The 20,352-nt window shown below is 51.3% G+C and overlaps 1 protein-coding gene across 1 annotated transcript in view; it reads right to left on the bottom strand.

The window, feature by feature from the left end:
• Positions 1-20,352, bottom strand: part of LOC138487640 (otoancorin-like) — a 245,406-nt gene that overhangs the window by 133,124 nt on the left and 91,930 nt on the right. The window contains exons 5-9 of the mRNA XM_069614128.1: positions 18,362-18,471; positions 15,905-16,020; positions 11,238-11,371; positions 10,315-10,423; positions 6,623-6,826 (exon numbers count right to left, since the gene is read on the bottom strand). Of these exons, the coding sequence (XP_069470229.1) occupies positions 6,623-6,826; positions 10,315-10,423; positions 11,238-11,371; positions 15,905-16,020; positions 18,362-18,471 (673 nt within the window). The remainder of the gene's footprint in view (positions 1-6,622; positions 6,827-10,314; positions 10,424-11,237; positions 11,372-15,904; positions 16,021-18,361; positions 18,472-20,352) is intronic.

Genomic DNA, 20,352 nt, shown 5'->3' with positions numbered 1-20,352 from the left:
GGAGGAGCCGGACAGCTAAACAATGCCGAGAGGTGGAGCCGGCCAGCTAAACATGCCGAGAGGAGGAGCCGGCCAGCTAAGCATGCCCAGAATAGGAGCCAGACAGTTAAACAATGCCGAGAGGAGGAGCTGGACAGCTTATCATGCCAAAAGGAGGAGCTGGACAGCTAAACAATGCAGAGAGGAGGAGCCGGCCAGCTAAACATGCCGAGAGGAGGAGCCGGCCAGCTAAGCATGCCGAGAATAGGAGCCGGACAGTTAAACAATGCAGAGAGGAGGAGCTGGACAGCTAATCATGCCAAAAGGAGGAGCCGGACAGCTAAACATGCTGAGAGGAGGAGCCAGACAGCTAAACAATGCCGAGAGGTGGAGCCGGCCAGCTAAACATGCCGAGAGGAGGAGCCGGCCAGCTAAGCATGCCCAGAATAGGAGCCAGACAGTTAAACAATGCCAAGAGGAGGAGCTGGACAGCTTATCATGCCAAAAGGAGGAGCTGGACAGCTAAACAATGCAGAGAGGAGGAGCCGGCCAGCTAAACATGCCGAGAGGAGGAGCCGGCCAGCTAAGCATGCCGAGAATAGGAGCCGGACAGTTAAACAATGCCGAGAGGAGGAGCTGGACATCTAATCATGCCAAAAGGAGGAGCCGGACAGCTAAACATGCTGAGAGGAGGAGCCAGACAGCTAAACAATGCCGAGAGGTGGAGCCGGCCAGCTAAACATGCCGAGAGGAGGAGCCGGCCAGCTAAGCATGCCCAGAATAGGAGCCAGACAGTTAAACAATGCCAAGAGGAGGAGCTGGACAGCTTATCATGCCAAAAGGAGGAGCTGGACAGCTAAACAATGCGGAGAGGAGGAGCCGGCCAGCTAAACATGCCGAGAGGAGGAGCCGGCTAGCTAAGCATGCCGAGAATAGGAGCCGGACAGTTAAACAATGCCGAGAGGAGGAGCTGGACAGCTAATTATGCCAAAAGGAGGAGCCGGACAGCTAAGCAATGCGGAGAGGAGGAGCCGGACAGCTAAACAATGCCGAGAGGTGGAGCCGGCCAGCTAAATATGCCGAGAGGAGGAGCCGGCCAGCTAAGCATGCCCAGAATAGGAGCCAGACAGTTAAACAATGCCGAGAGGAGGAGCTGGACAGCTTATCATGCCAAAAGGAGGAGCTGGACAGCTAAACAATGCGGAGAGGAGGAGCCGGACAGCTAAACAATGCCGAGAGGTGGAGCCGGCCAGCTAAACATGCCGAGAGGAGGAGCCGGCCAGCTAAGCATGCCCAGAATAGGAGCCAGACAGTTAAACAATGCCAAGAGGAGGAGCTGGACAGCTTATCATGCCAAAAGGAGGAGCTGGACAGCTAAACAATGCGGAGAGGAGGAGCCGGCCAGCTAAACATGCCGAGAGGAGGAGCCGGCCAGCTAAGCATGCCGAGAATAGGAGCCGGACAGTTAAACAATGCCGAGAGGAGGAGCTGGACAGCTAATCATGCCAAAAGGAGGAGCCGGACAGCTAAAAAATGCGGAGAGGAGGAGCCGGCCAGCTAAACAATGCTGATAGGTGGAGCCGGCCAGCTAAACATGCCGAGAGGAGGAGCCGGCCAGCTAAACATGCCGAGGGGAGGAGCCGGCCAGCTAAGCATGCCGAGAATAGGAGCCGGACAGTTAAACAATGCCGAGAGGAGGAGCTGGACAGCTAATCATGCCAAAAGGAGGAGCTGGACAGCTAAACAATGCGGAGAGGAGGAGCCGGACAGCTAAACATGCCGAGAGGAGGAGCTGGCCAGCTAAGCATGCCGAGAATAGGAGCCGGACAGTTAAACAATGCCGAGAGGAGGAGCTGGACAGCTAATCATGCCAAAAGGAGGAGCCGGACAGCTAAACAATGCGGAGAGGAGGAGCCGGACAGCTAAACATGCTGAGAGGAGGAGGCAGACAGCTAAAAAATGCGAAGAGGAGGAGCTGGACAGCTAAACATGCCAAGATGACGAGCCGGACAGCTAAACATGCCTAGAGGAGGAGCCAGACAGATAAACATGCCAAGAGGAGGAGCCGGACAGCTAAACATGCTGAGAAGAGGAGTCGGACAACTAAACATGCCGAGAAGAGGATCCAGACAACTAAACATGCCGAGGGGAGGAGCTGGACAGCTAAACAATGCCCAGAGGAGAAGCCGGCCTGCTAAACATGCCAAGAGGAGGAGCCAAACAGCTAAACATGCAGAGAGGAGGAGCCAACAGCTAAACATGCCGAGAGAAGGAGCCAGACAGCTAAACATGCAGAGAGGAGGAGCCGGCCTGCTAAACAGGCCAAGAGTAGGAGCCAAACAACTAAACATGCCGAGAGGAGGAGCTGGAAAGCTAAACAATGCCCAGAGGAGGAGCCGGCCTGCTAAACATGCCAAGAGGAGGAGCCAAACAGCTAAACATGCCGAGAGGAGGAGCTGGACAGCTAAACAATGCCCAGAGGAGGAGCCGGCCTGCTAAACATGCCAAGAGGAGGAGCCAAACAGCTAAACATGTCGAGAGGAGGAGCCAACAGCTAAACATGCCGAGAGAAGGAGCCAGACAGCTAAACATGCAGAGAGGAGGAGCGGACAGCTAAACATGCCAAAAGGAGGAGCCGGACAGCTAAACATGATGAGTGGATGAGCCGGTCAGCTAAACAATGCCGAGAGGAGGAGTCAGCCAGCTAAACTTGCCGAGAGGAGGAGCTGGCCAGCTAAACAATACAGAGAGGAGGAGCCAGACAGCTAAACATGCTGAGAGGAGGAGCCGACAGCTAAACATGCCAATAGGAGGAGTCGGCCAGCTAAACATGCCGAGAGGAGGAGCTGGCCAACTAAACAATGCCGAGAGGAGGAGCCTCACAGCTAAACATGCTGAGAGGAGGAGCCGGACAGCTAAACATGCTGAGAGGAGGAGCAGCTAAACATGCCGCTAGGAGGAGCCGGACAGCTAAACATGCGGAGTGAAGGAGCTGGACAGCTAATCAAGCTGAGAGGAGGTGCCGGACAGCTAAATAAGCAGAGAGGTGGAAAATCAAGCTGAGAGGCAGAGCTGGACATCTAAACATGCTGAGAGGAGGAGCCGGCCAGCAAGACATGCTGAGAGTAGCAGCCTACAGCTAAACAAGCCGAGAGGGGGAGCAGGCCAGCTAAACAAGCCGAGAGGAGGAGACGGACAGATAAACAAGCTGAAAGGAGGAGCCGGACAGCTAAACAAGCTCAGAGGCGCAGCTGGACAGCTAAACATGCTGAGAGAAGGAGCCGGCCAGCTAGACATGCTGAGAGTAGGAGCCGGACAGCTAAACAAGCCGAGAGGAGGAGCTGGACAGCTGAACAAGCTGAGAGGAGGAGTAGGGAGGCATTCACTGGCACAAAGATTGGAGGTACATGTTGTTATGATGTCGGATTCTTGTGTAGCTAATAGATGCTCGTGGGCTACTTAAAAGCTATGAAAGTGACTAAAGAGGCGTGCGGATAAGGAAATGAAAATTAGTCTATGTCAAAGGTATTTTATCTATATGGTTAACTGTTACTTTTTATATACTGCGTCAGTCCCCACCATAATGGCCTAATAGCACTAAGGCTATAGGTCCTAAATTGCGGCACCCAGAAGCACATGGCAGTAGACATACCCCACAATCACCCCTGACTGTGCAGCTGCTGTATGTCCACTATGCTATGGCACTCAGAAACGCAGCACACATACCCCACTCACCCCTTACTTTACCTGTATCGCATGAGTGCTGTGCTATAGCACTCAGAAGCCCAGCACATGGCAGTAGACATGCCCCACAATCACCCCTGACTGTGCCGCTGCTGTATGTCCCCTATGCTATGGCACCCCTAAGCACAGCACACATACCTCACTCACCCCTTACTTTACCTGTATCGCATGAGTGCTGTGCTATAGCACTCAGAAGCCCAGCACATGGCAGTAGACATGCCCCACAATCACCCCTGACTGTGCAGCTGCTGTATGTCCACTATGCTATGGCACCCCTAAGCACAGCACACATACCTCACTCACCCCTTACTTTACCTGTATCGCATGAGTGCTATGCTATAGCACCCAGAAGCACAGCACACATACCTCACTCACCCCTTACTTTACCTGTATCGCATGAGTGCTATGCTATGGTACCCCTAAGCACAGCACACATACCTCACTCACCCCTTACTTTACCTGTATCGCATGAGTGCTATGCTATGGTACCCCTAAGCACAGCACACATACCTCACTCACCCCTTACTTTACCTGTATCGCATGAGTGCTATGCTATAGCACCCAGAAGCACAGCACACATACCTCACTCACCCCTTACTTTACCTGTATCGCATGAGTGCTATGCTATAGCACCCAGAAGCACAGCACATGGCAGTAGACATACCCCACAATCACCCCTGACTGTGCAGCTGCTGTATGTCCCCTGTGCTATGGCAGCCCTAAGCACAGCACACATACCTCACTCACCCCTTACTTTACCTGTATCGCATGAGTGCTATGCTATGGTACCCCTAAGCACATCACAGATACCTCACTCACCCCTTACTTTACCTGTATCACATGAGTGCTATGCTATGGTACCCCTAAGCACAGCACACATACCTCACTCACTCCTTACTTTACCTGTATCGCATGAGTGCTATGCTATAGCACCCCTAAGCACAGCACACATACCTCACTCACCCCTTACTTTACCTGTATCGCATGAGTGCTATGCTATAGCACCCAGAAGCACAGCACACATACCTCACTCACCCCTTACTTTACCTGTATCGCATGAGTGCTATGCTATAGCACCCAGAAGCACAGCACATGGCAGTAGACATACCCCACAATCACCCCTGACTGTGCAGCTGCTGTATGTCCCCTGTGCTATGGCAGCCCTAAGCACAGCACACATACTTCACTCACCCCTTACTTTATCTGTATCGCATGAGTGCTATGCTATAGCACCCAGAAGCACAGCACATGGCAGTAGGCATACCCCACAATCACCCCTGACTGTGCAGCTGCTGTATGTCTCCTGTGCTATGGCAGCCCTAAGCACAGCACACATACCTCACTCACCCCTTACTCTACCTGTATCGCATGAGTGCTATGCTATAGCACCCAGAAGCACAGCACATGGCAGTAGGCATACCCCACAATCACCCCTGACTGTGCAGCTGCTGTATGTCCCCTGTGCTATGGCAGCCCTAAGCACAGCACACATACCTCACTCACCCCTTACTTTATCTGTATCGCATGAGTGCTATGCTATAGCACCCAGAAGCACAGCACATGGCAGTAGGCATACCCCACAATCACCCCTGACTGTGCAGCTGCTGTATGTCTCCTGTGCTATGGCAGCCCTAAGCACAGCACACATACCTCACTCACCCCTTACTCTACCTGTATCGCATGAGTGCTATGCTATAGCACCCCTAAGCACAGCACACATACCCCACTCACCCCTTACTTTACCTGTATCGCATGAGTGCTGTGCTATAGCACCCAGAAGCACAGCACATGGCAGTAGGCATACCCCACAATCACCCCTGACTGTGCAGCTGCTGTATGTCCCCTGTGCTATGGCATACACGCTTGATGACATAACATCACTAAGTACATAGTGCATACTGGCCTTGGCGGTCCCTTCACCCTAACGTTGCAGTGCCCGTGCCCATGCCCCATCTGTGCCCATGCCGACAGCCTAGGACTCGGGTGGGAGGATAACATGGCTGTGACATGTGCCAGTCCATTGGGGTTCAGAGGTGCTGGAGATAACGTGTCCTCTCCCTGACACTGGCGTCCTTGCTGAATTTTAGAAGAGGGGGTCCTGAGTGGGAAAGCCAGGTCTCAGGGTCGGAGCAGCTGCACACGTGCACAGTGGCCAATGAACAGGCATTGCGGCTGTTTTTGTCTTTGGCCAATTAACATGTTGTGCACTTAGCAATTCTATGAAGACTGGAGAAATGCAGTAATCACTGGCGGGATGGGGGAGGGTAAACGTCACCCATTCCGTCTCTGTCTGTGCAGCTATTCAGGGGCACCCACATTTGCACACAACGTGTGTATGTCTGAGGGTGGTAGTATGTTAGGTAACACGCAATGCATCTGGACAGGGTCCAATCAAGTGATGTCACTTCCTGTGATGTCATCGGGATTAAGGGACAGGCCAGGTCACTCATGCTCGTCCCCTTTTGCTGTCATTGAATGATCCCACTGTTGTCCTGTGCATTCCCCGCAGACTACACAGGCCTCAGGGTGGATTCTGGACCCAGCTCATGTCATTTCCGATCTGGGCCACGCGGTCTTCAGCAACTAGTGGCCCATTGCACCAGCTGGGCCTGAGGACTCGCAGCACCAATATTTTCATGTTTCCCATTCTTTACATGACAGCGGTCTCTGGACAGTGCATGGATGTTGCATGGCTCGACAATTGCCTTCAGTGCTAATCTCAAAAGGTATAAGCCCCCAGAACAAGTCCTTGAAATCCAGGGCCCGTATACATTGCTTGCACACAATGCTAGGCCCCTTCGCCCCCCAGGCGTGTACATTCTGAGCTGTTATGCCTGTCATCCCTTTGAGGCAACGCTTGACCCATTGCAAACTCCTTTCCTGTGTCTTCGATACTCACGTTCGCTTTCTTGGCCAGGGCTCTGCGCTGCTGCACTGTCCATCCCTTCAGCTTTCCCAAGGCCTCCAGTGATTGGTTAACAAGGCTGGCGGACAGGTTGGCAATCTGTGCCACATTCAGCCCGGTGGCCATTTTCCCCCAGCCCTTCAGAGTATCGGATGTGAGATTCTGCAGGTTTGCGGACTTGAGCAGCTTCTGGTAAATCTAGGAGGAGAAGCAGAGGAGAAGAGAGGCAGTGACTTGATCTTGCTGGAGTCAAACAACAAAGGAATATTGATTCAATTAATCGAGAACAGCGCCTGTTGGAGCCCCAGTTGCCATTCAACTGCAGTTAAAAAAGCCCAGTACGTGGAACCGGAAACCGGCTGCTTGTAGGATTTCTGGCCTGCTTGGGACCTGGCCTATGGTGTCCTACTTCCCATCCCCACAGACTGTAAGGCTACTCCTTCCAGGCCATGCAAACCATCTTGCCGTCTTAAGTTCCAGTCTCTGTGCACTTCTACTAAAGCACTTTCTTGCCCCTGCACTTCCTTTGCTTGCTGATGTGAATGTACCAAGACCTGTCAAGCATAAGTGTTCAATCATGTTCCCCTTGTCTGGTTTCATCCCCCCATCCCCCTGCCCCCTTTACTCCACCCCCTTAGCGCCCCCACAAGGTTACTTGCTTTGCCATTGGCACCATTCAAATCAATTATAAATAAAATAAATAAATAAAATGCCTTTTCAGGGAGGCATACTGTTTTTCCTCAGGTGATCATGCCCTTCTAATGAGGGTGTGGAAGTCCTGTGCCTTTGGCCTGGCCATCCGCTAGCTGGTCATTGCTCCATTTTCTAGCACTTAGGTGGGTCACCAGTTCGGGATCGGAAAGCCCATCTCCTAGGAGCAGGTCAGCTGGCAGCTGGCTAGTCTCTGAAGTCTCTGAAGGTCCATCTCTTCTAGGCACTGTGCGCATTCTCCCAGTTGACAGGTTACTTCCTTATCCATAAGCAGGCTGGCGTGCAAGCGGGAGCTCCATTCTCCTGCAAAGGAGCGGCTCTTCTCTGGCAGGCACGCTGTCCCCGCCACAGCGTATCAGTTCACTGTTCCTCTTCAGATGAGCAAAGAGCCACCGGCTACAGGCAAGCAGGCACCTCTTATGGTGATGAGCCCCCTCCTCCTCTCTGGGTGAGTAAGGTCCCTTGAGCAGGTAAGTGGGCTCCTCCAATGCTGACCAGCACGGCATTCGGTCTTTAGGAGGTATTTCCTGGACCGCCTCGGAAATGCTGCCTGAATGATGAAGGCCATAAAGGGGTATCAGGGAATAATGTCCCTTTATATATGACCACCATACATAATGTGTGGGGAAATGTTTGTGGCGACATTATATAGGTGACCATATATATAGGGACGGGGGAGCGGAGGTTGCGGGGATGAACCCACTTCTCTTGAAAAAAGAAAAGGTTTTGGGAGTTGCAGGGGTGTCCCCCGCATGTTTCATGTCATAATGTCACAGCAAAAACAAAGAGGTGATGGCTGGAAGGTTTAGACTGAATCTTAACCACTGGCATTGCTCGGGGCAACCCTCCAGACCATCGTTCTTCGCCTGCCAAGCCATTACAGAAGGGGAAAGACCATATGCAAATCAGGCTTGGCCTCACCCCAAAAGGGGAAGTCCAGCCCGAACTGCTAGGTCACATCCCTTCTGCACGAGACCACAAGCATCCCCAAACATGTTTCACCCTTGTTGGTGCTCATCAGTGAGGAGTAGCTTGGGTCTCTAGGCCCAGCAGGCACGGGACCCACGTCTGGGCATACCCGTCCCACTCTGGGTGACAAAGCAAAAACAAAGAGGTGATGGCTGGAAGGTTTAGACTGAATCTTAACCACTGGCATTGCTCGGGGCAACCCTCCAGACCATCGTTCTTCGCCTGCCAAGCCATTACAGAAGGGGAAGTCTCTCGTAACCAGGACTAATGTCTGGCAGAGGGACTCCCAGGACCCCCCTTGTTAATTTTCATGTCATAATGTCTCCACACAAAAACAGCAATTTTTCAGTGAATTTTTTGCATGGCGCCATTTTTGCGGGGACATTATCACATGAACCCATAAAAGGACGTGGTCGGGCTGCCCGGTAGAGGGAAGATGCAGACTCAGGACAGCAGGTAAGGTGGGGGAGAGAGAGAGAGAGAGAGAGAGATAGAGAGAGTGTGTGTGTGTGTGTGTGTGTGTGTGTGTGTGGAAGACAGGTGGGCGGAGGAGCAGCGACACAGCGGGTCTGGTCGGAGATAGTAAGTGTGTGGGAGAGATTTCTCTGGGCATCCCATGAGGCCTTTCGACTTGTTTCCAATCGAGGGTCACTTCAATGGCTGTTCCTTAGCAGGAACATAAAGGGCAGCAAAGAAAAGAAAGAAGTGTTTTATCTGTGAAATAAAAGATGTTGATGTCTTCAGGCCACTTCAGGCCACTTCAGACAACTTCATACCACTTCAAACCACTTTAGGCCACTTGAGACCACCTCGGGCCACTTCAGACCAGTTCAGGCTACTTCAGACCACTTCAGACCACTTCAGGCCACTTCAGGTCACTCCAGGCCACTTCAGACCACTTCAGACCACTTCAGGCCACTCCAGACCACTTTAGGCCACTTCAGACCATTCCAGGCCACTTCAGGCCACTTCAGGCCCCTCCAGGCCACTTCAGACCACTTCGGACCACTCCAGGCCACTCCAGGCCCCTTCAGACCACTTCAGACCACTTCTGGCCACTCCAGGCCACTCCAGGCCACTCCAGGTCTGAACTGAAAGGAAGCTTTTCAGATTAATATGTGAATGGAATGGGAAAGGTGCCATATTTCCAGTCCCGGGTCATCGGGAGATGGTGAGTTTTCAGTCCAGGCCATGTCTGACTGTCTTCAGAGCTTTCGTAGATAATAGCAAACTCATAGAGCCATGAAGTCCTCATCCAGTGTTTCCCACTCATTGTTTGCGTTTTGAAGATGTTGTCTGAAAAAGAAAACCCCTTGCATGTTTGCTGATTTGATCAATGTTGTGTACCCGCCATTTTATAGAAACGTGCTGTACGTTGGTAGCGTGATGGCTGGCGGGACACGTGACCAGCAAGGGAGACTCAGCTGCAAAGGCAAATGATGAGTAAAGGCGCCACTTCCCCGTCACAGCGACAAACAAACCCATGACAAGGGAGCAGGGGTGTCAATATTTACAAAGCGAGTGCACTTCTGCAAATCCCGGCCAGGAGCATTCTCACTTGGCAAATGAGAGCAAACAACACGAGCAGGTGACAGCAGATTTCTGAATGCGGAGGCAGCCTGGCTGGATTCTGAGCAGAGACAGCCAGTCCCATAGAGGCGTCTGTGCTGGGATGGCTCAGCGTTTCAACATCTTCTGTGAAAGTACTCTCTGCTATTTCCATCCTCCGGCTTTAACAAGCATGTCACCCACAAGCAGTGCACATCTAAAAGTCCACATGAGCCAGGCTTGAGAGATTTGCCTACAACAATGGGGGCTTTAGCAGGGCAAGTATTCCCAGGAATGAAGACCCAGTATTGCCAAAATGGCCAGTGAGACACTGCGTCAAGGTGTGAGAAGCGAGGCCCAAGGAGTGAAAGTCGCCCTCCTACCTGACACCCTTTTACTATCACTATACATGTGTAATGGGGTGATATTATAAAAGAGAAAGGTTCCATTGCACTTACATCCTTCACGTTGCGGGTGCAGTTGTGAAGTGCGTTCCTCAATGCCTCCTGCGATTCCGGGGTCATCTTTTCAACCATATCTGCAAAGAAGCAGGGCAACTGTCCCAAGCTGGATAGAATGAAGGAGAGAAAGCACCACTGTCAAACACATATAAGGAGGGGGTGCGCCTCAAAGGAGTTGGGCTCATTAAGTAACCCGGGGGAAAACCAGACTGCCCATTTTTCATTCATGGTTGGAGTGCATGGACTTGCTTTTCTGGCGAAGAGTGGGCCTCGGAGTTGAAAATACTTGACAAGACTCAACTTTCTCTGATGTAGGGAAATGTGTTTGCAAAATGTCCAACGCCTTGTACAACTGGGCTCTGTCGGAAGGAACCGTGCTTGCCTGGAATGCACACACACACACACACATATGTGTCTCTTCCACATGCTGGCAGCCGAAACCCTGACTTAATGGAACATATTGTATGTGGCTGGATGATATATAATTTGGACACAGAGTTACAGAATCTTTCACTGTAGGTCCATGCTTCAAACACCAACATACAAATACATTTGAAGTCTGTTACTGGGGCATTCAGAGGGTATGACTGGATTGTGTGCTGACTCCCCTTAACATGAGAAAGCTGATTTAGTCATATGTCTTTATTATGTATAATATATCTCACCCTAGTAAATATTGGTCCACACCAAGTAAACCAGAAAGTGGAACATGTATTCAATTATAACTGCAAGATCAAACTACTAAACTTTCATTTAATAAGAAACACATTTAAAAGTACTTCTTGAAACCATATTTGGTCCAGGGTGAAGCGTGTGACTTTTCAGTCCTGCCCAGCACGTGCGGGACCTCAGTGGGTGGGCAGATGTGGGGGGACTCAGTTCCTGCAGGATGCAGCATTGCAGAAGAGGAATTCTCTCACCTGGGAATGACCTTGGAGTCTGTCACGTTCACGCCACACTTCATCAGACCACCGGAGAGAGACTTTGCTTGCGCTGGGGTGAGGTCGTAGAGGCGACTCCACAGGGTGGTGTTTGATTTGTAAAAGTAGCAGAGCTGTAAAATAAAGCACATAGACCAGTCACCAGGAGCTGGCTCTCAACCTTCCAACGGGTCAATTCATCTTGACTTCCAGTCAAAGAGGTGCAGACTATTGTCACGCCAGAGGCTGTGCTGCACCGCGTGGGCAGGAGCCCTCGGGCCTCATGCGGCTCGCCTCTCCATGAATGAGGCTGTGCTGCGCTGTGTGGGCAGGAGCCCTCAGGCCTCATATGGCTCGCCTCTCCATGCATGAGGCTGTGCTGTGCCGTGTGGGCAGGAGCCCTCGGGCCTCATGCGGCTCGCCTCTCCATGCATGAGGCTGTGCTGTTCCGTGTGGGCAGGAGCCCTCGTGCCTCATGCGGCTCGCCTCTCCATGCATGAGGCTGTAAAGCGCCGTGTGGGCAGGAGCCCTCAGGCCTCATGTGGCTCGCCTCTCCATGCATCACCCCTACATTGTCTCATTTATAGGGGACTGTGGGTTAGGACGAAGGTGTAACGTGGTGCATCAGCCAGTGCCGAGGTGTGTCATTACTCTGGGGAGTGTCAGCATGTTAATGCCCAGGTCCTTAAGGAGTGTCCTGACGGGGCATCTCTACTAGAGTACCATATGGGCGGCAGGGCAAGGTGAATGAATGTTGTTTTCAGAACCCTTTAAAGGACCCATTTAACATACTGGCAACGTACAGTTGTCCAGGCTGTGATGTTTTGACGGGCATGGGGTTTGGTGTGCATGTGTCTATCAGTGTCTTTGTGTGAGTATGTGTGTGTGTCTCCACGCGTACCTGGTTGCTTGTGTTTTTGTGTAAATGCATCTGTAAGTGTGTGTATGTACATGCATGTGTGAGCGTCAGTGTGCGCATCTTCATGTGCGTGCGTGGGTTTTTGAATGTGTGCGTGTGTCTATCTGTGTGCGTATGTGTTTGTGTGCATGCATCTGTGATCCTCGGTGTACGCATGCGTCTGTGAGAGTCTGTGCATGCATGCATGTGTGTGTGGGTGCATGTCTGCGTCATTGCACACACGTGTGTGTATGTGTGTGTCTGAGTGTGCCTGTGTGTTCGTGTATGTGTGCGTCTGTGTCGGTCAGTGTCTCTGTGTGTGCGTGCCCCCGTCTGGCGCTGTTACTGGCAACCAGAGGGTCCTTCCGAACAGGAGTGAGATGTACTCAGTGATGGCAGGCACCCATGCTCGCATTCGTGTGTGCACCAGGTCCGTTTTTTAAAAACTGGCATCTTAGTATTGTGCCATGCATCCCTCAAGAGAACCTGTCAGTTGCCTTGGCAGATCCCAGCATGTAAGAAACCCCTTCTCCTATCAGGATGCTGTGACTCTGTAATGCAACACATGCGTGCTGTTTGATGTACACCATCCAACACAAGTTAATTTGAAAGACAGATATCGTGCAATGGTTGCTAATAACTGCAGCTCAATGATATTTAAAATTATAGGAATACAAATTATAATGATCATTGTATTTTCTCCAGGCCCATATAAAATATGACACTCAACCTTATGGTGCTCCTCCGCCATTCTGTCCACCAATCAGGCTGGCTCATCTCTAGATCCACTGTAACAACTACAAACCACAAGCTGCCATTGTGGGAAGAAGGAAATGACATCAGGTGCACAGGAAGTGACCTCATTGCAAAGGAAACATTAGTTTAGGATTGAGATAGATGTTATGCTCTCCAAAGAGATGAGTAGGAATTTGCCAACTCCATGCTCCTGGAGTAGCGTTTCATTTAAGTGTCTGACACGCAGCAGTCTGGAATAAAATAACATTTTCCAATGTTCCCAAAACATTATCGGCAGATGTGCACTTCGGAGACTCATCCCGAGGAAATCAAAGATCATCTACTTACATCATTGAGCATCTATTAAGAAAAACACAAGCTGTAATATTATGGCCATCACCTACATTGGGCGGGGGGCGTACGTGGCTGGTAACGGCTCACCAGCCCGGCCCTAGGCAGGCTTGAGTGAAGCAAGGGCCTCAGTAAAGGCGGTGGGCTGCTACCAGTCATGAATGCCTCCGACAAGGGGGTGATTGATATTCGCACCCCGGGGCTCCATTCGGGGTGCAAATAACTTTATTTTGGTCTGTTTTCATGGGAGAAGTGGGCTCCCTCCATAATGCAAGAGCACAATCTCCCATGAAAAAAAATCCAAGATGGCTCCCCCCATAGGAAATAGAAAAGGGACTTTAGCACAAAGCTCTGGTCCAGCAGGTAAGTGGGGAAGGGGCAAAGAGTGTGAGATGTCTCAGAAGGGTTATGGGCAGGTCGCGGCATGGCGAGGCAACAGGCAGAGGCTCCCTGTTGCCTCCAGACAATCAAGATGGCGCCACCCGGGAAGGGCCTCACATAGCTGCCCAGTTTCCCAGTTCTATGCGTCATTTTTGCACCAGTCCTGTTTTTTCCCACACTTCATACTGGGACTTGTAGGCGCACCCTTGCAGTGGGAAAACAAAACGACAAGTTCCAGAATGCAATTGGAAGCAAAAACCAGGACTAGCTCGAGGTGCACACATGGATCTGAGAAACTTGACAGAAGGGCCTCAGGTGGCTGGAAAATGTGGGCGGTACACTGAGTGTTCTCACCCGCATCTCGAGCCATTTGATTTGATGAGCACCCTTTCCCGGGTGCACATTTGTTATACGTTTTTAGAGCATGCCAGTCACAACCGTAGGGCTCTTAGAGTGCATGAATATCTTATCAAAAATAAAAAAGGGACAAAATTTTACAATAATCTGTAATGTCATCTTTTCGTATTTCACAGGTGCTTTCGGGCCCAGCAAGTCCCTGTATTTATAGAGCAATGTGCTAGCCTTTACAGAGATGGGGTAATGTGATAGGCTCCTGATTGGCTGCCCGTCCACTTCTCAAAGGAGCACTGAATATTCCTATTTCCTTCACCTACTTCCTCCTTACCTTATGCAGCTCCATCCCCCCACCACAAACATGGGTGTGATATGGTCAACACTGTTGTCACCTTCTCTCCAGTTTATTTCACTGTCCTCTCTGCTACCACAGTCCTCCTTATTGACAGAGTACTTGCTGCCAATGCCATCATGGCTGCAGCCTGTCTCCTTGGTACATTCACTTCCCTCCTTCTCCCCCAGCCTATCTACTTGGTGTGTGAAATACCACCTCCTCTCCCGAGCCTGTCTCCTTGGTGCATGCACTGCCTATCTCCTCTCCCTAGCCTGTGTCCTTGGTGCGTGCATTGCCTATCTCCTCTCCCTAGCATGTGTCCTTGGTGCGTGCACTGCCTATCTCCTCTCCCTAGCCTGTCTCCTTGGTGCGTACACTGCCTATCTCCTCTCCCTAGCCTGTGTCCTTGGTGCGTGCACTGCCTATCTCCTCTCCCCAGCTTGTCTCCTTGGTGTGTGCACTGCCTACCTCCTCTCACCAGCCTATTTCCGTTATGCGTGCTCTGGCTACCTCCTTTCCCCAGCCTGTCTCCTTGGTGCATGCACTGCCTATCTCCTCTCCCTAGCCGACTCCTTGGTGCGTACACTGCCTACCTACTTTCTCCAGCCTGTCTCGTTATTATGTGCACTGCAAACCTCCTTTACCGAACCTGTCTCCTTAGTGCACGCACTGCCTACCTCCTTCCCCCAGCCACTCTCCTTGGTGCATGCACTGCCCACCTCCTTCCCCAGCCACTCTCCTTGGTGTATGCACTGCCCACCTCCTTCCCCAGACTGCCTCCTTGGTGCATGCACTGCCTACCTCCTTTCCCCAGACTTCCTCCTTGGTGCATGCACTGCCTACCTCCTTCCCCCAGCCTGTCTCCTTGGTGCATGCACTCCCCACCTCCTCTAACAGCCTGTCTTCTTGGTGCATGCACTGACTACCTCCTTTCTCCAGCCTGCCTCCTTGGTGCATGCACTGCCTACCTCCTTCCCCAGCCTGCCTCCTTGGTGCATGCACTGCCTACCTCCTTCCCTCAGCCTGCCTTCTTGGTGCATGCACTGCCTACCTCTGCCGGCGCAAATCACAACTAGTCTGCAAACAGAGGACCCGCAAAAAATCCTTCTCTTGTTACACGCCCACCCTCTGGAACTCGATACCAGAAAGCAACTCAGAATGCCGCCACAATTCTCCTATTTCGCAAATCTCTCAAAACGTTGCTTTTTCAACAGCAACGGACCATGGTCTGATCCCAATGGATGCGCAGAACACACCTCACAGTACTATAGTACTATTAAAAGATGCCAGCCCAGCTTCTCAACTTGTACAGTGCTCCACTGCTCTCCAGCCAGCTCTGCGATTTAAACAATAAAATAAAGATACAAAAATGGCTGCTTTCATTCCTTCCCTTCTCTGATGCCTGTGGGGTCCTTGCTCCCTGGCATCTGCCTGAGGCACATGCCAGCTCTGGGGCACTTTGATTCCTGCAATATCATCAATTGGTTAAATGAAAGTGAATATAGACTGCAACTCCCAGAATGGATTCGGAAATGGCCAATCATTTCAACGAGACGCATGTTGATCTAGTAACACTAATAATAGAAAGCATAGATGGTATCAAGAGCTACTTACAGAGCTGTTGGCGCTATTTGCAATGCTTGCGATGGTGGACATGGGAGCTTGCAATAGGAAGCGATCAAGCAAGGACAGGACGTCAGGTGTGACCCAGAAGCTCTTGGGGTCCTTTCCTGTGAGCAAAACAAAGGCATTGGGAAGTTAGGGGAGAATGCATGTCTGGAAATGGGAATATGCTAGATTCCAAAGCTCTAGAAATCCATGAAGGCATAGCCAGCCTTGGCGCCGGGCAGGCAGGCTTTTTCTATTGAATGCGCCCTCAGCAGCGGGTGCATTTAAGGACAATAGGGTGCTGTTGTCAGCACTCTATTGTCATTAAATGTGCCCCTCCACCGCGGGTGCTTTTAATAAGAAAAGGCACCATTAGCCCCCCATCAAGCCAGATCGAGCTGGCATAGTGGCAGAAGGCGCGGCAGACGCCTCATTGTTATTAAATGCGCCCGTGGCGGCGGAGCGCATTCATCAACAACAGGAGCGAGGAGGTTAAAAAAAAAAGAAAAGAAAAAAAAGTGGAACATCCTGACCCCGCCCCCCTCCTGTTGACCAGTGGCGCACGATTGGCGAGGGGGGTGCCAATTCGCCCAGGGCGCTCCTGCCCCTAAGGCCGGCCCTTGCACCAACTCCCCTTTTCTACTGTTCTGAGCTCTACTCCTGGCAGTCTCTTTTTACCCCTTAGGGAACGTTGATACCCAAATTCTTGCCATGCTCAATGGGCTTCCCAAGATTTCTCCCAGCGACGGAGTCCCCCGGCTTTGCTCTCACCCGCCTGAGGTCCGACTCACTTACTCGCTGCCATTTCACCACATTTGGTGAACCCGTCCTTTTGACACATTTTTCGCTGTGTTTTCTTTTTGGGAGGGGACATGCTTGGGTACATTTTTCGGGATATTATGGTAGTGAGCGGGCGGGGGTGTTGGAGGAGGGTGCGGGGGCCAAGCCCCTCATAAAAACACATCACGAAAACTGCAGCAAAAGAACAAGTCAATCAGCTTCCCCCGGTCCTTTGGGAGAGGCATGTGTTGGGCTTCAAGTACTCATTTAAGCCCAGGTAGTGGCCCGTTCATGCATTAACTGGAACTAGCAGCTAATAATGGACTGCCACTGCCTAGCCCCGGAAGTGACACCAACCGAGACACCCAGGGTTCTCCCTACCCTCTGCCTGCCCTTTGTTCCTTGGACTGTCACTGTCTAGCCCCGGAAGTGACGCCAGCCGAGGCCCCCAGGGTTCTCCCTAACCTCTACCTGCCCTGTATTCCTTGGACTGACACTGTCTAGCCCCGGAAGTGACGCCAGCCGAGACACCCAGGGTTCTCCCTACCCTCCACCTGCCCTGTCCTCCTTGGACTGTCACTGTCAAGCCCCGGATGTGACGCCAGCCGAGACACCGAGGGTTCTCCCTACTCTCTTCCTGCCCTGTGTTCCTTGGGCTGCCACTGTCTAGACCCGGAAGTGACGCCAGCCGCGACACCCAGGGTTCTCCCTACCCTCTGCCACTGTCTAGCCCCGCAAGTGATGTCAGCCGAGACACCGAGGGTTCTCCCTACCCTCTGCCTACCCTGGGTTCCTTTCTGAAAATGTTGGATGCACTTAAGTTCCTTTCCCAGTCTGGAGCCTGTGTTTATGCACCCCAAACACTTCTTTGAGGTCACCGTTTCTGAAGCATTATTGTTTGGGAAGTCACATGCATGTATGCATGTATGTATGTATGTATGCATGTACGTAAAGCAACGGGGTGCTGTACATAGTGGCCAACTGTAAGATTTTCCGGTATGGTTTGGGGGTAACATAGGATGCTGTAATATGGCTGGGGGGCAGGAGATGGGGGAGGGAACTCAGGAAGAGTTTATCAAGTGGTGAGATGTTCTTTGAAGAGCAGGATTTGGAGGTCTTCCTGAGGGGTCTGGTGGGAGGCAGGCAGTCTGGTCTGCACTGCTCCAGAGACAGGGAACCCCATAATCTAGGGTGCGGCCTCCGCTTCAGATGGCAGTGGCCCTGCTTCTCTATGGTGCCCTAAAGGGGACATCCCAAGGGTCAGAAGATTGGTCCTTCACCTTCCCTGCTGGGAACCCCATAATCTAGGGTGCGGCCTCCGATTGAGATGGCGGTGGGCCTGCTTCTCTATGGCTCCCTAAAGGGGATATCCGAGGGGACAGAAGATTGGTCCTTCACCTTCCCTGCTGGGAACCCCATAATCTAGGGTGCGGCCTCCGATTGAGATGGCAGTGGGCCTGCTTCTCTATGGCTCCCTAAAGGGGACATCCCAGGGGTCAGAAGGGTCACCCTTTACCTTTCCTGCAGGAACACGCCTGCAGGGTCATTTTGCGAGAGGGTTGGTAATGGTGAGTGCAGCCTGCGTGCTTCATGGCACCAGAGCGCAAGGCCCACTTCCAGAATGTGAACGCAATAATGTGCACTGAGTGTTTACTCGGTTATGGACCTACCGCCTCTACTTACCCTTGCTCTCCGCTGACCCTTTCGGGGTGTAGACAGCTTCCATCCATTTGAAAATAGCCCCCCTGGAGCCGGGGTTCAGGCTGTCATAGACGGAGCTCAGCTGCTTCATCCTGCAGAGAAAAGCACCTGTCTTAGTCCTGTGCCAGACACTTCCAACACACCAGGGACACGGGAGATGGGGGAAGGGAAGAAGGGACGGGTACTGGTGTCTAGCGTGTTCACGTGCACTCTAAGCAATGGCTCAGCCAGGCTCACCATAGCAGGTTCAAAGGTCACCCTGCCATAGCCATGTTCTAAAGGGAAAGACACCGTGGAAGACTCTCGCGCACCTGGGGAAATCCCCAGACTCCCTGAGCAAAGGAATCCAGCTCCTGTTTTATTTGACATGGTAAGAGCGAGTCTTCACCGGTTCTAAAGGTTTCTGAACATTCAATGGGTGCTGCGGCGAGGATCGAAAACACCAAACCCAGAGCCTTCTGCGGTGGACCCCATCACCTAGTACAGACCGCATTGTATTTCTACTCCATAAGATGACAGTTCACAGCTTTCTAGTGAAATGTACCTGCTAATATAGTGTAAAGACTGCTGAGCGCAGACATACCCCCAGAGCTCCCAAAGGTCCCTCTTCCGCCACCTTCCAGTGGACGTGTCCTGGTTACAACTGCCTCTGTCCTCGCCGCTTCATACTATACTCTGATAGACCCCCCCTAGGTTCTCTGGAGAGTGGGTCTTCCCCTCGCCGCACCGCTGTCCCTCTGCTATACTATGAGTTCCTGCAAGGAGTATTCCTGACTCCTGTATGCTGCACTTACACTTCTTTTGGTTCTAGTATTCTAGACACTTAACATCAATTGAATACATCAATGGAGATCCCTGGCTTTCCTTGCGGCTGCTCATTGCTGTACAATCTGCCTTATGAACATGGCTTTTGTCTTGTCTTACATTTCCCCTTCTGGGAGAGAATGCCAGCGGATGGGGGTGGAATAGCTCACGCTTTTCTCAATGTTAATACTTAAACCAATGCCAGTAATTCTGTGTCTGAAAGTGAGGCCTGCTAATCAGAACCCCCATTTATAAATGGTCCATGCCAAAATAATGAAGCATCCATGTGGGGGCAAGGCAGGTTAAGGTCACGTGCGCATTCCTGACATATGATAGGACATGTTAAAAAAAGCAGGGGCGAGGCGCGCACTCCAATTCCTGGCCGGTATTTTAACTGAACAAGTGTCCAAAAACAATCACAGGGTTAAATCCCAATCACAGGGTTGATTCCCTTTTTGCACTGTTGTGCTCCTCCAAGCGCTTTCATATCTGCAATACTCATCAGGGAGGCTAAATTGCCATTCAATTCAGGTGAAACCAATATAAATGCAGTTGGAGTCTCTAGGAATTATGGTCAATGAACCCATTCAAACAATTCAGGTGACCAGTGAAAGACTCCCCTCCAACACACACATCATACCCTTAGAAGAGGGAGGGGGGACCATGATTATGATCTGATAGGACATAACGTTCCTGAAGGTAGAAGTAGTGTTTGTTTATATTTGGGTATTGTAATCTTATTTTTTATTTGTATTCTAAAATGTGAAACAAAAATAAAAAAAAAATACAAAAAGAAGTAGCCTTTTCATCTTCAGCGCCTCTGTTTCCAAACTTGAAAAAATGTTATGTCTTATTCTGATGGTACCAAATCTTTAAAATAAGTTGTTCCTGGTTAGGGGATGGTGAGGTAAGAGCACACAATTAAGCAGCTCAATCAATTTCATATTACAGTAGTGTCAGCTCTGTGAGCATGGCCCAGCTATGAAAAGACTAATGTGTATTAGCGTCTGGCCTGACTATCTTTACAGATGCCATGTGGAAGAATGGCCAGGATGCTGCCTTTTGATCCTCTTAGGAGGAAGTGGTAACAAGTTCCTCCCATGGCACAGGAATCCTCACCAGGAGATCTCTCTGGAATCACTACTTCAAACACAGTCCAGACATAACTA

Source organism: Ambystoma mexicanum, chromosome 9 (genome assembly GCF_040938575.1).
Source record: "Ambystoma mexicanum isolate Mex_15411 chromosome 9, UKY_AmexF1_1, whole genome shotgun sequence".
NCBI classification, from domain to species: Eukaryota; Metazoa; Chordata; class Amphibia; order Caudata; family Ambystomatidae; genus Ambystoma; species Ambystoma mexicanum.
Note: the sequence above shows the minus strand (reverse complement) of the source record. Positions and strands in the feature narration are given on the sequence as shown.